Genomic DNA, 18,085 nt, shown 5'->3' with positions numbered 1-18,085 from the left:
CCACCTGCCTCAGCCTCCCGAAGTGCTGGGATTACAGGCATGAGCCAACGTGCCCGGTCTGCTTTTATTATTTTTTAAATTGACATATAATTGTATACATTCATGGAGAACAGTAAGATATTTCAATACATGTGTACCATATGTAATGAACAAATCAGAATAATTAGCATGTCCATCACCTGAAACCATTGTTGTCTTATTTTAAGAAATTGCCACAGCCACCTCAACCTTCAGCAACCACTCCCTGGTCAATCAGCAGCCAACAATATCCAGACAACACCCTCTACCAGCAAAAATTACAATTTGCTGAAGGCTCAGATGATTGTTAGCATTTTTTAGCAATAAAAAACTTTTGAATTGGAGTTACATACTTTTTTTTTTTTTGAGATGGAGTCTCACTCTGTCATGCAGGCTGGAGTGCAGTGGCTTGATCTCTGCTCACTGCAAGCTCTGCCTCCCGGGTTCAAGCCATTCTCCTGCCTCAGCCTCCTGAGTAGCTGGGACCACAGGCGCCCACCACCATGCCTGGCTAATTTTTTTGTATTTTTAGTAGAGACAGGTTTCACCATGTTAGCCAGGATGGTCTCGATCTCCTGACCTCGTGATCCGCCCTCCTCAGCCTCCCAAAGTGCTGGGATTACAGGTGGGAGCCATTGCGCCCGGCCGAGTTATATACATTTTTTAAAAGATAGAATGCTACTGCACAGATAGTCGACTACAGTATAGTGTAAACATAACTTTTACAGCACTGGGAAATCAAAAAATTTATGTGACTCACTTTATTGTGATGTTAGCTTCATTTGCAGAGGTGTGGAACTAAATCTGCAATATTTCTGAGGTACTCCTATACTTTCCTTCTTTCTAGAACTAATGCTCAGGCTAAAGTTTCATGGTTATATACTTTTACTTGTTTGGGACAATGTACCTTTAAACTGTCCTTTAAAATGCTAACTTAGTACCTTAATCATTGTGGATACTACTTCAAGCCACCAAGAAGAACCCAAGATCCTCACCTCTTCTAAGAAGACAGAGACTGGTAATTTGCAAATTGCCTTATCAATAAGAGTATCACAAAACTTACTCTAAGAGCTACTTCCTTTAAATTTTTCTACAATAAAGTAATAATCTAGACAGAAATTAAAATTTTTATTCAACTTTTATGTCTCCTTTTCTTACTGCCGCAGTTTTCATTTTTTAGAACATTATATTATACTCAATAAAGTCTTCAGTGCATATCAAATAAATAATAAATATCATACACTAACAAGACTAGCAATTTGCTTCTGACTTTATTATTTCAAATGACAATAAGCTGATGAGAGTAGCAGTCTAACCAACTTGGCATATCAAAAGAAAAATTTACTAATTTATACATCCTTACTTCAATGTTCTATATGAAAGAAAAATTTACAACACTACTATGGTTATTGAATTCAATGGACAGCAAATAAATATGAAAACCAGATAAATATTTTTCCCACCTTTTATTTGTTTGTTTTTAGAGACAGAGTCTCACTCTGTCACCCAGGCTGAAGTGCAGTGGCACAATTACAATTCACTACAGCCTCAACCTCTCAGGCTCAAGTGATCCTCCCACTGCAGCCTTCTGAGTAGCTGCGTCTATAGGTGCACACCAACACACCTGGTTAGAGATGGAGCTTTGCCATGTTGCCCAGTCTGGTCTTGAATTCCTGGACTCAAGCAATTTACCTGCTTCAGCCTCCCCAAGTGTTGGGATTACAGGTGTGAGCCACCATGTTCAGCCCACATATTTTTTATACTTGAAATAAATGCATTACATATTTCAGCAATGTTTAAAGAACTTTCACTACCTAATTATAATTAGTCAGCCTATATTAATTTAGAACTTAGAAATAATCTTTGCATTTGGTAGGAAAATGTAGTAGTTAAAAGCTTAGAATGCTTGGTTGGACTAGCTGGGTTCCCATACAGTCAATGGTATGATATTGGATAAGTTTCTTTTACTTGTATCTTTTTGGGCTGCAGTTTCCTCCCTTGTATAATTGGAATAATAGTACCTATTTCATATGGTTATTACAAAATTATATAGAGCACTTAGTAAGCATTCAATAAGTGTTATTCATTGATGTGATCTTTATACTTCTCATCCACTGCTAATTTGCTTCACCAGAGAAATAGCAACATCATTCTAAATGAATTGGCAGTATGTAACTGTCAGGGTCCTGAACCTGTCACTAACATACTGTGTGATTTGCAGCAAGTCACTTAGTTTTTCAAATCTCTCCATCTCTCCTTTGAAAATAGTAAACACACCACTTTCTCTTACTCATGAAGCACAGGAGAGGCTGTGCTTGGGAAGGATAGACATCATGGAGAACCCCTTTGGGAGGAAGTGATACTACAACAGTTCTTCTCCACCCTCCAGGTAGATGGGGTTGTATGGATTTAAATGAAATAATCTATATGATATGATTTGGGAATAATGTAATAGGGTAATAATGCAAATAAGGCTGAACAAATATAAGATTCTGAGAATTTAATTCCAGAGGTCAACCTAAAAAAACGTCCTTTCAATGCATTCCAAGCAACTCTCCTGTCCTAGCATACACAACAAGAAAAACATATGGGAACAGAGGGGGGATATATATGTACTAAATGAGGAAAGGTTTCCAAAAAAAGTACTTGTCATGGACCCAGGAACTTACAACTTATGAAATTATTTTTATATTATACTTACATAAAATGATACGTTATTTTTCTCAGTGACTGCTAAATACTTAACAGGGAAGTGAAAATAATAGTAATACAGATATATGGATATAATTTAGTTTAGCAAGTATGTTTCTGAAGAGATATACACACATTTAAACAACCAAATAATGTTCAAATCACACAGGAAGAGTTTGCTATTCAAAGAAACATTGCTATGAATACTCTAAAAATGGGAAACATTTTATTTTTAAAGTAAAATTCACACCCTATTAAATTTTGTACGCAATACTATATGGCTTAATATAAGACAAATACATCAGAGAAGGGCCAAAAACAGAATGTAAGGAGAAAAGTTATACATATATTGTATATAATCACATATATTTCAGGTCTAATTTGGGCCAGAAGAAAAAAGGTATAATATTTAGTTGACCACTATCTTCTCCAAGCTCTAGAATCAACTTACCAGTGTCAAGCTTCTCTTCATTATTTATTTCCATTACTACAAATTTCTCACAAACCGCAAAGGTTGGCAAAGTAGAAGAAATAAACTGCCCAAATCTTTAAACAAAGGAAAACAAGATTATGGATTTTCTTTTTCCTCTTCCCAAACCAACAACAAAGTACAAAGAAACAAAACACAAAGAAATAAAAACCAAAACAGTACTTTTTTTTTTTTTTTTTTTCATTATCTCATTTCATTTTATTCACTTGCAGAAAGAAATGCACGTTCTGATCATCTGGAGATTTCAGTTTCCTTGTTGCCCACTCAGTCCTTCACAGCATACCACCAGCGAGAAAGATAAGAGTAGTGTGGGGGCATGTCTTTGTGCTTCTTATCTTAACTAGCCTTTTAAGGACCATTAGGTGATAATATTTAGTTTGCTTCCTCTTGGACCATCCCAAGTAACATTATATAAAATAATGCTTTTAAAATATGGGGAAAATACAGTTCTTCGAAATATGAATTCTTTAATGTACTAACATGCAAATGGTTTCAAAAACCAAACAATATGATCCATATTCGAATGTCCTAACATTATCTGGATGGATCCACTGTAGCCTAGCGGTTAAGAACTTGGGTTTACATATATGATTAAATTCCTGGAGTAGGGGGAACAGGAGAAGAAAAAAACACCCTGACTGTATCACATTCAAATTATGTGACGTGGGGCTATGTTTCTTCATTTATAAAGTAGGGAAAAAAACAAAAACTTTTACAGGTTTAAATAATAATTTCAGCAAAGTGACCATTACAATGCTAGGAATTGCTTTAAATATACATTCTTGACATAATAATAATTATAATCCTCCAAAATAATTCTTAAGCTAAAGTTTTAAATCTGCCACCAGATTTTTTGTTTGTTTGTTTGTTTGAGATGGAGTTTCGCTCTTGTCGCCCAGGCTGGAGTGCAGTGGCGCCATCTTGGCTCGCTGCAACCTCTGCCTCCCGGGTTCAAGTGATTCTCCTGCCTCAGCCTCCCAAGTAGCTGGGATTACAGGTGCCCACCACCACGCCCAGCTAATTATTCCTATTTTTAGTAGAGATGGGGTTTCACCATGTTAGGCAGGCTGGTCTTGAACTCCTGACCTCATGATCCACCCGCCTCAGCCTCCCAAAGTGCTGCGATTATAGGCATGAGCCACCGCGCCCAGCCCCCCAGGTTTAAAAATATGTTTTGAAGGCAAATTAATAAAAAAGTGAGTGATTTACAAACTATACAGATTAGAGGTTAGTCTATGAGAATAACTAAATAAATGGGTGTGATTTCACCTGAGATACTCAGTAGATGACATGAACGAACAGTAGTGACCAAGTCCAGTTTAAGCAATTCTCTACTTGAAAAATATTCAATTGTGTAGTTTGTTTTTCTTGTTTTCCTTCTATAATCCCCAAATTTTCCAAAATGGGGACTATCATGTGAACATAAGAACATTTCTACAGACATGCCTTCAATATGCCTTAAGCCGCATTTTGCATTGTCTGCAAAATAATACTCATATCATACAAAAAGTGTGGATATGCAACAGATTTAAGATACCATAATCTGTTTGAATGACAGAGAATAAAAAATAGAGGCGGCACACCCACTATTTAGGAGTGTGTATACATGCTTGTGCACATACATTTAAAAATTAGCAGGGCCTGGGAAATAGGATTGGGAACCAAGAATTCCTAGAATGAATACTTTATATCCAGGCCAATTTCATTGGGTGAATTCCTACATCTTTTCTCACCAATATTCTATTATACACTAGTGGCAACAATTAGTTTTGCTCCATCAAGGCAAGATATTGTCTCATTCATGTTTTTCATGTGTCATAAATATTTTGAATAGTATTAACATTAAAGGTGTTATTACACAGTCATAAAAACCAATTACATTCATCTCAGCCATCTTAACCTCATTGGTACTTTTAGTTAATAAAAAGACAAAGACAAAGAAGTTTCTCCTACCTGAGCAGATCATTGCTGTTGGGAAAACCTTGCAGTAAGAAGCTCAGGACATTACTAATAGCAGCAATAGTAGGCTGGGATAAAGACATATCTCGAAGAGTCAGGAGCAGCTTTGGGATTAACTGGAATTCTCTCATTAATTTGGCATTCTTTGAGGCTTCACTATAAAAGAAAGAAGATTTTATACATTGTACTATCACCTTTTCTGTAGCTGAATAATTAACTCCATGGGTATTAATTAATACCTGGACTCTGTGAGCAGTTCAATAAAGTGTTCAAATAAGGAAAGATGAAGTTCATATGGTGCATGGAGCCAGACCTATAATAAATAAAAACAGTAGTATATTTAAGGTTAAAAAAAATACCCAAATGCCAAACCAACAAACACCAATACAACACATGGAACTTATTTCACTTATATAATTATTATTTTGTAAAGTTCTATAAAACTACTTGTATGCATTAAAAAATCATTATAAATTGGCCAAAAAATGACCAAAATGATGGAATTATCACACTTTTACAAAGCGAATTCAATTATCCTCCATATGCTAAAGAATGTAATGAAAAACATGAACATGACAAGGAGGCAAATGAAAGACAACCAAAGCTCCCTAGTAAACCTCTAGACATGACAAATAAAACATTTAAAATGAAAAATATACTGGATGGCATTAATAGCAGATGAGATACTTCGGAAAAAAATTCAATAAACTTGAAGACATAATAATAGAAATTACTCAGAATGAAGCATAAGAAAAAAATACTAAAAAGAAATGACCAGATTTAGTGTACGAGTGATCTGAGACAGTATCAAGCAAACTAAGATATGTGTCATTGGTGTCCAGAAAAGGGAAGGGAGTGGCAGGAAAAATCACTGAAAAAATAATGGCTAAAAAATTCAAATGTGATGAAAAATGACAAACTCACAGATCAATAAACCCAAGCAGAAGAAACATAAAGTGGACAAAGGGGACAATGAAATGACTGACATCTTTAATGTGTGAAAACAATAAAAACAGTCAACTAGAATTCTATTCCATGCAAAAACGTCCTTCAAAAAGGAAGAAAGAAATGGAAGACTTTTCCAGATGACAGAATTCACTGCCAATATTTCTGTAATACAGAAATGTTAAAAAAATATCTCCAGGCAGAAAAATTACACAAGATGGAAACTGAGATTTATGCAAAGGAATAAAGAATGCTATAAATACTATATATGTAGTCAAATAGAAAATAATTGTAAAATGTTTTTTGAAAATAATTGATCATTTAAAGCAAAAATAATACAAACTATTGTAGGGATTATAAACATATAGAAGTAAATGTATATAACAATAGCATAAAAATGGAAAGGGAGAAATGAAAGCCTCTTATTGCAAAGTATTTATAAGGTATAACATTCTTCAAAGACAGACTGAATCGTTTTAGATGCACACAATAAATTCTAAAACAATCACTAAAAAATTGTGTATGGCATTGCAATTATTTTACTTATATTTGTCAATTGACTATTCTAAAAATTTGGTAAATTAGGTATTTATAGACTACTTCTGGTTTGGAGTAATTAGGGATGCTATCAGAAGCCGTAAAGTGAGCAATGTACTATAAAATAAAGCCAAAATTTATTAAGCAACTAAATTTCTGATGTTTGTATATTGAGTTTTAATCAGAAATCTGAAACTGAAGATAATCCTTGATTTAAATGTGTCAGTTACCAGGTGAAAACAAGGTTAGGCTGGGTTAGGTAGGTCTTCTTAGTGTTCCCATAATCCCTTCTGTCTACCATCTCTGGGCTTTCACAAGTTTTAAATTATCTATTTCTTTGTCTTTTTCTTCTAATGGACTAAATGCCTTGAGCTGTGGACTCTTGCTTTTTCTTTTCACATCCTTAGGAACTAATTTAGTGCTTGCCTCAAAAATTCTCAGCAAGTGCTTTCTAAAAGAACAAGAGGTTTGGATATTAGAACTTTGATATTGGCTGTGGATTTGTCATAGATAGCTCTTATTATTTTGAGATACGTCCGATCAATACCTAATTTATTGAGAGTTTTTAGCATGAAGTGCTGTTGAATTTTGTCAAAGGCCTCTTCTGCGGCTATTGAGATAATCATGTGGTTTTTGTCTTTGGTTCTGTTTATATGCTGGATTACATTTATTGATTTGCGTATGTTGAACCAGCCTTGCATCCCAGGGATGAAGCCCACTTGATCATGGTGTATAAGCTTTTTGATGTGCTGCTGGATTCGGTTTGCCAGTATTTTACTGAGGATTTTTGCATCAATGTTCATCAAGGATATCCTGGAAGCATTCCCTTTGAAAACTGGCACAAGACAGGGATGCCCTCTCTCACCACTCCTATTCAACACAGTGCTGGAAGTTCTGGCCAGAGCAATCAGGCAGGAGAAGGAAATAAAGGGTATTCAATTAGGAAAAGAGGAAGTCAAATTGTCCCTGTTTGCAGATGACATGATTGTATATCTAGAAAACCCCATCGTCTCAGCCCAAAATCTCCTTAAGCTGATTAGCAACGTCAGCAAAGTCTCAGGATACAAAATCAATGTACAAAAATCACAAGCATTCTTGTACACCAATCACAGACAAACAGAGAGCCAAATCATGAGTGAACTCCCATTCACAATTGCTTCAAAGAGAATAAAATACCTAGGAATCCAACTTACAAGGGATGTGAAGGACCTCTTCAAGGAGAACTACAAACCACTGCTCAATGAAATAAAAGAGGATACAAACAAATGGAAGAACATTCCATGCTCATGGGTTGGAAGAATCAATATCGTGAAAATGGCCATACTGCCCAAGGTAATTTATAGATTCAATGCCATCCCCATCAAGCTACCAATGACTTTCTTCACAGAATTGGAAAAAACTACTTTAAAGTTCATATGGAACCAAAAAGGAGCCTGCATCACCAAGTCAATCCTAAGCCAAAAGAACAAAGCTGGAGGCATCACGCTACCTGACTTCAAACTATACTACAAGGCTACAGTAACCAAAACAGCATGGTACTGGTACCACAACAGAGACACAGATCAATGGAACAGAACAGAGTCCTCAGAAATGATGCCGCATATCTACAACTATCTGATCTTTGACAAACTTGACAAAAACAAGAAATGGGGAAAGGATTCCTTATTTAATAAATGGTGCTGGGAAAACTGGCTAGCCATATGTAGAAAGCTGAAACTGGATCCCTTCCTTACACCTTATACAAAAATTAATTCAAGATGGATTAAAGACTTACATGTTAGACCTAAAACCATTAAAATCCTACAAGAAAACCTAGGCAATACCATTCAGGACATAGGCGTGGGCAAGGACTTCATGTCTAAAACACCAAAAGCAATGGCAACAAAAGCCAAAATTGACAAATGGGATCTCATTAAACTAAAGAGCTTCTGCACAGCAAAAGAAACTACCATCAGAGTGAACAGGCAACCTACAGAATGGGAGAAAATTTTTGCAACCTACTCATCTGACAAAGGGCTAATATCCAGAATCTACAATGAACTCAAACAAATTTACAAGAAAAAAACAAACAACCCCATCAAAAAGTGGGTGAAGGACATGAACAGACACTTCTCAAAAGAAGACATTAATGCAGCCTAAAAACACATGAAAAAATGCTCATCATCACTGGCCATCAGAGAAACGCAAATCAAAACCACAGTGAGATACCATCTCACACCAGTTAGAATGGTGATCATTAAAAAGTCAGGAAACAACAGGTGCTGGAGAGGATGTGGAGAAATAGGAACACTTTTACACTGTTGGTGGGACTGTAAACTAGTTCAACCATTGTGGAAGTCAGTGTGGCGATTCCTCAGGGATCTAGAACTAGAAATACCATTTGACCCAGCCATCCCATTACTGGGTATATACCCAAAGGACTATAAATCATGCTGCTATAAAGACACATGCACACGTATGTTTATTGCAGCACTATTCACAATAGCAAAGAGTTGGAACCAATCCAAATGTCCAACAACGATAGACTGGATTAAGAAAATGTGGCGTATATACACCATGGAATACTATGCAGCCATAAAAAATGATGAGTTCATGTCCTTTGTAGGGACATGGATGAAACTGGAAAACATCATTCTCAGTAAACTATCGCAAGGACAAAACACCAAACACCGCATGTTCTCACTCATAGGTGGGAATTGAACAATGAGAACTGATGGACACAGGAAGGGGAACATCATACTCCAGGGACTGTTGTGGGGTTGGGGGAGGGGGGAGGGACAGCATTAGGAGATATACCTAATGCTAAATGACGAGTTAATGGGTGCAGCAAAACAACATGGCACATGGATACATATGTAACAAACCTGCACATTGTGCACATGTACCCTAAAACCTAAAGTATAAAAAAAAAAAAAAAAAAAAAAGAACTTTGAATACTAGGCTGAGAAATGTGTACTTTATAGTGTAGAAAAGGAAAATCACTGGAAGTCTTTGAATAAATGATATGATTATGCCTTTGAAAGAATGAGGTCCCAAGGTTATGTAGGACAGCCTGAGCAAAGGGAAAAAGAAGTGATAGTTATCCTAGTATGAATAGGAGAAGAACTGATTAGGGCTTGAATTAAGATATAGCAGTAGAAGCAGAAAAGGCAGACTATGAAATGTGAAAGTAGAACCTATATGACAATATCAGACTGTTTATAGACAAGGAAGAAGGAAGCTGATGTTTTCAATTTCAAGCCTTGGTGACTAGGGGAATGGTGGTGTTATTAACAGAAACAGAGAAGTTAGAAGGAAGAACTAATATGGGGAGGGATGCTAAGTTCAGTTAAGGTGTTGGTGGGACAGTGCTGAGCAAGAATTAAAAATAAATCTGGAATTCAGATGTCAAGGTTAGAGATTTAGATTTAAGGATCAACTCCACAGAGATGAGACCGTCAGCCTAGGTAAGAGTTTAAAGAAAGGAAAACAACAAATAAAGGAAAATATAAAAAAGTAAAGATGAACATCCTTACATAAAATAATGAAAACATCACTGCAAGAAAATAATAGAAAAAAATAGTAAGAAAGACGTAAGAACCAGGATATTAACATCCGAAAGCTAGCAAAAGAAGTATAACTTGAAAGAATATGAGAGAAACAGAAAATAGCCAATGTTACTGAGAGCTGGGGATACTGAAAACTGAGTACAGGCCATAGATTTTTATTTAGGGGGAAGCTTCTAGTAAGCTTTGAAAATACAGTGTCAGTAAAGCAATTAGGGCACACTGTTTGTGAGGGATTCAGTAACTGACAAAACAGAGCTTACAGAAGTTGTGAGGAAGAAGGGTTAGGGCCTAAACACAAGACTTCAGAAATATTAAGTGCTAGGCACTATTCTAGGTGGTAGGAACACAAAGACAAAGAAGATAAACATGATTTCCGCAATCATAAAGCCCATAGATCCTATGGTTTCACAGGGATATATTACATAAATTTAGTACATAGTAATACGCAAAGTGCTGTAAACAAGAAATTAAATGGAAAAAGGATATGAGTGATTAAGAGTTGCCTTGAGAGAACAGAGTGTAAGCTGTTACAGTAATAAGCCAGCAGAAATGAAAATGCCTTTGAAAGAATGAGGTCCCAAGAGTATGTAGGACAGCCTGAGCAAAGGGGAAAAAGAAGTGATAGTTATTCTAGTATGAATAGGAGAAGAATTGATTAGGGCTTGAATTAGGATATAGCAGTAGAAGCAGAAAAGGTAGACTATGAAATGTGAACATAAAATGAATGATATTTTACCATGCAGCTGTAACCAAAATTAGAGGTCTAGGTCCTATTTATCAAGAAAAAGTTTCTATCAGAATCACCTGATGAAACTATGTTTGACTCATGTAATGCCACTGCCAGCAGCAAATTAGCTAGTTAGGGATATGCATCATACCATTTCACTTCTAAAATATTTGCAAAATGGAATATCCTTGGAGAAAAGGAACCCTAGCATTATTCTACTTTTTATATTTTACTAAATGATATTAACATGAACATCATAAAATTATAGGGCTTTAAACACATTTTAGAGATAAAATAGTTTATAATCATATGGAGTAAGAAATGCATTCATTGATTATATATTATCAATTATGCTTATATACATACTTCAAAATCACAGAGGAGGTCCTGGAAAGCAGTTGAATTTGGAATAATGGAGGTCTCATGTCCACTATCAACAGTTCCCACCAAAGAAAAAGTTAGATGGAGGATGTGGCTGTTAAGAAGGGAACGTTTCTTCTTAAGCAACATTGCCAGCAACTACAAGAAAGTAATAACAAATGCCTGTTGATAAATCATCATGTATATTCATTACACACACACACAAACACACACATACACACAGAATCCTATGTAGATGATTTTCTGAGATTATTAAGTTACCTTCTAAATTTTTATAATGACAATATAACATTAGGTAAAATCTGAAAAACAAAGGGATCTTAACATTCTATTAAAACAACCACTTTTACATTTACCCTTTCAATTCCATTATAAATATGTAAATAGTTACCAAAATGTGCATAAAACTGTATGTATAATGAAAACATCACAGCAAGAATATAAAATTGTATGCACATGATGGTAACTACTTAAATATACACTTTTTGTGTTATAAAGTATTTTTTTTGCAATATAGTCTTAATAATTACAATTTTAAAATGTTGAATGATAGTCTATGGAATGCTTAGAGTATAATTAGTCATTCTCTTATTACTGGTATATCTAGATTGTTCTATTTTGTCATGATAAACAATGCTGTAATAATCATTTTGAAAGTTTTGCAAAAGAAAACACTTATTGAAATAGTATAATTAAATCTATACAACACAGTAAACAGTATATTCATTATGAATAAACTAATGGTTAAACTTGTAGAAGGCATTTGTACTTCGTGTATGATAGATTTTAATCTTGCGTCAAGTATTTGTTCCTCTTCTTACAAGTGATTTTTTGTCTAATTCTGACTGTGGATACATAAATGCTGCATTTTTTTTTTTTTTTTTTGAGTCTTGCTCCGTCGCCCAGGCTGGAATGCAATGGCGCAATCTCGGGTTACTGCAGCCTCTGCCTTCCAGTTTCAAGTGATTCTCCTGCCTCAGCCTCTGGAGTAGCTGGGATTACAGGCACATGCCACCATGCCTGGCTAACTTTTGTATTTTTGGTTTTTAGGAATAGCAATGGTACACTTATTATGTAGTGGCTTTCACATCTCCTGAGTTAAGTAACAGAGATAAAAGATGGTGGGATGTGAGGTGGAGGGGAGAGACAAGGAAACAGGGAGAGCCCTGAATCTACCATGGATTTGGCAATCTTTTTAGGAAGGGGGAATAGGACTCCATTTCATTTCCTTCCCATTTCCACACAGAAAAACAACATTCAAACTAGCAAACCTTTGTTCTGAAAATATATTCAATGTATTAAAGCTGTATTGAAATAATGTTGCCTAACTCAAGTGTTTAGTAAGATTTGATAAGATAGGAGAAAAAGGATAAAGCAAAATGAAGAAACAATACATACTTTCATTTGACATACATTAGTTTTCATAAGACTACTGGCTCTTTAAGTTTCCTTGGACAACATAATTCTTCCAGAGTTTGAAACAACATGAATGATAATAAAAAAGCAGAGTATTTTAGGTGCCAGGTGAAGTGAAGGCAAAGTTTTACAGTTACAAACCTGGTAGCCCTTGATTCTTTCCATTTCTTTGCTGGCTAGTGGGTTACTCTTGACCACACAAACCAGGGCCTTGACTGCGGCATATAACCCTTCCACATCAGAGGCCATGGCCACCAGGCCCAGGATGGCTGCAGCTCCACCAATGTACTGCAAAGTAGTGGCAACAGGCTTAGGGACAAATGTTCTTACTCCTGATTAAAAGATAGTGAAAAATAATTAAGATAAATTCCCCACGTGAACAAGAACTGTATACATCATCTTGAAAAGTTTTTTAATTAGCATGTTCTATTTTAAAAATATCTTCTGTCTATAATGCAAATTCTAGGGAAAGCATTAAAGGTAGAATTTGGGACAAGGCAATACAGACTGGCTGGGCACGGTGGCTCACACCTGTAATCCCAGCACTTTGGGAGGCTGAGGCAAGTGGATCACAAGGTCAGGAGTTTGAGACCAGCCTGAAAAACGTGGTGAAACCCCAAATCCTGTCTCTACTAAAAATGCAAAAATTAGCCAGGCGTGGTTGCACGTGCCTGTAATCTCAGCTACACAGGAGGCTGAGGCAGGAGACTCACTTTAACCTAGGAGTTGGAGGTTGCAGTGAGCTGAGATCGCGCCACTGCACTCCAGCCTGGGCGACAGAGGGAGACTCCCTCTCAAAAAATAAATAAATAAATAAATGAATAAATAAATAAATAAAATTTTAAAAAAAGGAAAAAAAGCTAAACTACATACTCTTAGAGAAGACTGGGTCTAGAGGAGTGAGCAGAGAAGAGCAGGGCTTTACAGCAAGCACAAATGTTTCTACTGTGTAGTTTTGGGCTGTACTCAAAAGTACAGTGGTCTTGAGAATGCATTTCTGAGTAAGTAAGAGTGCCTTACTAGCATCTGTTGAGGAATAGCCTTGGGGACAATAAAAATCACTTTAACTCTGTGAACTGGGGAAAGGCTTGGAGAAGCCATTGTGGCGGGGATGATGTATTTCCTACAGATAAACCAAGCAAAGCACATTACTGACCATTACCCAAAGCTTCTCTTGGTTCAGTAATCTGAGTAACAGTACATCAGTAACTTTAGGAGAGCGTAAGTTTATAGGAACTGTGCGCCAATTAAAAAAAATCACACCTACATTCCTAACATTTTAAAGAGGCATTGTTTGAATGTCACTTGCCTGCTGACCGAGACTGAGATTTTAAAAAATAAAAGTAACATGCATATTATATTTCTATGTGCTCTAAAGTATTCACAATACTTTCTTTCCTTCTTTTCCTTTTTTTTTTGAGACAGGGTCTCATTGTCACCCAGGCTGGAATGCAGTGGCTCAATCACAGCTCATTGCAGCCTCCTGGGCTCAAACAATCCTCCTGTCTAGGCCTCCCAAAGTGCTGGGATTACATGGTGTGAGCCACCATGCCCAGCCCACAATACCTTCATATATTACAGTGCTGGATTTTGAAAAGTAGCTCCTAAGGTAATTAGGGCCAGTATTACTAGTCTATAGATAAGAAAACTGAAGTTCATAGAGCTTAACTGTATGGCACAATATCACACAGTGACACAACAGGGGCTGGAACCTAAGTCTTTGAACTTACTGCTCACTGCTCTTTCCACTATACATACCACAGGGCTGCTATACTTTTGAAAAGGACATATCACAGTGCTCGTAAGTATTTTTTGAATAAAAGAACACTACCATGTGCTTTAGAGTAAAGAAAATTTTTATCAATGCTGTATTATCAAAAAAGAAAAACAAAGATTTATGCAATTCACTGGGACAATAAAAATTGCTAATGACTAACAAACATGTTGGATTCTGACCAGCACAACACTAACTTTTTATTAATCTAAAATGGAACCAGTATTATATACTGATTTACACATTAAAAGGACAATCACTGGTTCTGAATTTTGAATGGCCTGATTGGTTTATGTCTCAAGATCCTATCTAACAAAAAAAAAAACAAAAATAACGTTTTAAGCAGACATGTACAAGGCTCTGAAGAATGTCCACTCTCTAAACTTTTATTATAGTTTGAGTCATAGTGTTTATACTCAGAAGCTCTAATTTCTAGCTCATTTCTAAATTAACAAAAACTCATGAGCTATATACCAAATCATGAAACAATCAATAATAGTTCTGAATTTTGATACCTGTCACTAAATGTAATTTGAAATTTACCTAAAAATTACATGAAATTATATAGTCAGCACTGATCATTACTGACAAGACAGAAGCAGTGCGATTTTTTTTTAAATTTTATTTTACTTTAAGTTCTGGGATACATGCACAGAACGTGCAAGTTTGCTACATAGGTAAACATGTGCCATGGTGGTTTGCTGCACCTATAAACCTGTCACCTAGGTATTAAGCCTCACATGCATTAGGTATTTGTACTGATGCTCTCCCTCCCCTCGGCCCACTTCCCCTGACAGGCCCTGCTATGTGATGTTCCCCTCCCCGTGTCCGTGTGTTCTCATTGTTCAGGTCCCCTCTATGAGTGAGAATATGCGACATTTGGTTTTCTGTTCTTGTGTTAGTTTGCTGAGGATGATTTCCAGCTTCATCCATGTCCCTGCAAAGGACATCATCTCATTCCTTTTTATGGCTGTATAGTATTCCGTGGTGGATATGTAAAAGTTAGTGGGATTTTATGAAAGGTTATTATTTTAAGTTGACTGGAATTTGAGATTGTTACATTTAATCTCTGAATACTGCACGTACACTATAGGTCAGTGCTATTAAAATATGAACTTAAATACTGCCCCTTAAGTGAAGAAAGTGAATGCAAACTTGATGGCAAATAAAGAAGTTTGAAACAACAAAGACAAGTACACTCACCCAAGTATCCAATCAGAGAGGCCCCAATTGTCCGTGCAGATCCATTAAGATGTCCTGCTGAATTGTGTATCAACTTCACAGGAGTGGCATTCTCATGTGAGGAAATGCCTAACTGAAAAATAGGAAAGGAAAAGAATGTAATTATATAAGAACAGTTTCAATGTTTTGATTGGAAAAGAAACCAAACACATGAATGGTAACGTATCTTTTCTCTCCTCCCTTATCAGAATACTGAAAAACGAGCATTTAGGTCCAGCCTGGTGGCTCATGCCTATAATCCTAACACTTTGTAAGATAGAGGCAAGGGAATCGCTTGCGCCCAGGAGTTTGAGACCAGCCTGGGAAACATGGTGAGACCCCCATCTACTAAAATGCAAAAAACTAGCCAGGTCTTGTGGTGCATTACTCAGGAGGCAGAGGTGGGAGAAACACCCGAACCTAGGAGGTTGAGGATGCAGTCAGGCACTCCACACTCCAGCCTGGGAGCATTTATTTTTGGAAATGTACAAACACTTCCAAAGTGTGGAAACTCATAGGAGGTAAGTTAAACACAATTTACTGAGATAAAGATGGTGAGAGGATCTTGAGACACAGCTTCAGGGGTCTTTCTGAATGAAGTTCTTTGGTAGTTTAAAGGTTGTTATCATTAACTGCCTCACAGTATTTCAGATCAGTGAACATATTAGCTTTATTCCATATCCAAGTAAACATAAGTTATCCAAGAGTTTATAGATAAAACATGCCTACATAAAGGAATCTTACATTTTGTACATTCACACATACACAAGATCTATATTTTCAAGGCAAATATAACTCTAATTCTGTTGTTCACTATAGAGTTATGTACAGTTTATTTTCCTTAGATATGTATATGTGTCATATATATGTATACACACACACACACACACACACACACAAGCTCTACGTAAGAGTTGTCAATACTTACAGTTCCTAGTCTCTTGATATCCTTCCCCTTGGACTTTGCCTCCGATAATCAGCCAAAATGGCTTGTCAAGCTCACTGATGAGTTCACCTTGCTAAACCCCATAGTCAGTCCTCACTTCTCATCTTACTGTGACCACTTAAGTCATTTCCACAGTGAATCCTTAATCTTACAAAATTAAGCCCTACTGGTTTTTCTCCCTTCTCACTGACTGCTACTTCTCAGTCTTTTCTGGTTCTTCTTGATCTCCCCAACTCCATAACACTGGAACGTCCCAGGTTTCAGTCTTTAAAACTTTCCATTTCCCTATCTACATCTATGCTTTGGTGAATACATGTAGACTCATGGCTTTAAACACCACCTGTATAAATGAACTCCAGATTCATATTTCCAAGGGCCTTGAAATCTCTACTGTGATGTCTAATACACTTCTCAAACTTCTAAAACAGAATTTTCAGTATTCCTCCCAACTCTACTTTTTTGTAGTTTTCTCCACATCAGAAAATGTGACTCCATTTTCCTAGCAGTTCAAGAAAAAAACCTGGAGTCCTTAACTCTCTCACCTTCCACACTCATTCCACATTCTATCACACAAAACTGCTAGGTCAACTTTTAAAATATACCTTGAGCCGGGTGGGGTGGCTCACACCTGTAATCCCAGCACTTTGGGAGGCTGAGGCAGGTGGATCCCCTGAGGTTAGGAGTTTGAGCCCAGCCTGGCCAACATGGTGAAACCCTGTCTCTAATAAAAATACAAAAATCAGCTGGGCGTGGTGGTGCATGCCTATAATCCCAGCTACTCAGGAGGCTGAGGCAGGAGAATCACTTGAACCCAGGAGACAGGTTGCAGTGAGCCAAGATCACACCATTGCACTCTAGCCTAGGTGACAAGAGCGAAACTCCATCTCAAAAAAAAAAAAAAGGTGTATATATATATACACCTTGAATCTGATCACTTCTTATCACTACCACTGCTACTGCGCAAGTTAAAACCACCATAATCTCTCATAGGAATTATTTATCGCATTGGCCTCATAACTTGTCTCCCTACCACTACCTTGGTTTCTCTTCAATCTATTCTCAATAGAAGTCATAGTGATAAAATGTAAGTTACAGCATTTCCCTCCTATGTCTGAAACTCCATGATGCCTCCCATCTTTCTCCATCAAAGCCAATGTCTTTACAATTGCCCCATGAATCCTAAACAACCTGGGACCTATCATCACTCTGGGCTCCTCTCCTACTGCCCGGGCCTTCTCTAATTTTACTCCAGCCACATCTGTCTCCATGGCAGGCACGTACAGTACTTTTCTCAGGGCCTTTGCACTTGTATTCCTGGAATACAAAACACTCCCACACCCATAGGTATATCCCATGCTCCCTATTCCTGTGGCCTGTTACCTCATCCCTGTCAAGTCTTTGCTCAAAATTCACCTTCTCAGTAACTTCTCCT

General features: G+C 36.8%; 1 protein-coding gene across 11 annotated transcripts in view; it reads right to left on the bottom strand.

Moving 5' to 3' along the window:
- The window catches only part of WDFY3 (WD repeat and FYVE domain containing 3), a 303,634-nt gene that overhangs the window by 95,420 nt on the left and 190,129 nt on the right, over positions 1–18,085 (bottom strand). For all 11 annotated transcript variants that reach the window (XM_055297102.2, XM_055297104.2, XM_063611171.1 and 8 more), the window contains 6 exons: positions 15,690–15,801; positions 12,854–13,044; positions 11,282–11,434; positions 5,398–5,471; positions 5,153–5,314; positions 3,161–3,255 (listed from right to left, as the gene is read on the bottom strand). In XM_055297102.2, coding sequence (XP_055153077.2) covers positions 3,161–3,255; positions 5,153–5,314; positions 5,398–5,471; positions 11,282–11,434; positions 12,854–13,044; positions 15,690–15,801 — 787 coding nt within the window. The remainder of the gene's footprint in view (positions 1–3,160; positions 3,256–5,152; positions 5,315–5,397; positions 5,472–11,281; positions 11,435–12,853; positions 13,045–15,689; positions 15,802–18,085) is intronic.

The sequence above is a fragment of the Symphalangus syndactylus genome, chromosome 10, assembly GCF_028878055.3.
Source record: "Symphalangus syndactylus isolate Jambi chromosome 10, NHGRI_mSymSyn1-v2.1_pri, whole genome shotgun sequence".
In the NCBI taxonomy this organism is placed as follows: Eukaryota; Metazoa; Chordata; class Mammalia; order Primates; family Hylobatidae; genus Symphalangus; species Symphalangus syndactylus.
Note: the sequence above shows the minus strand (reverse complement) of the source record. Positions and strands in the feature narration are given on the sequence as shown.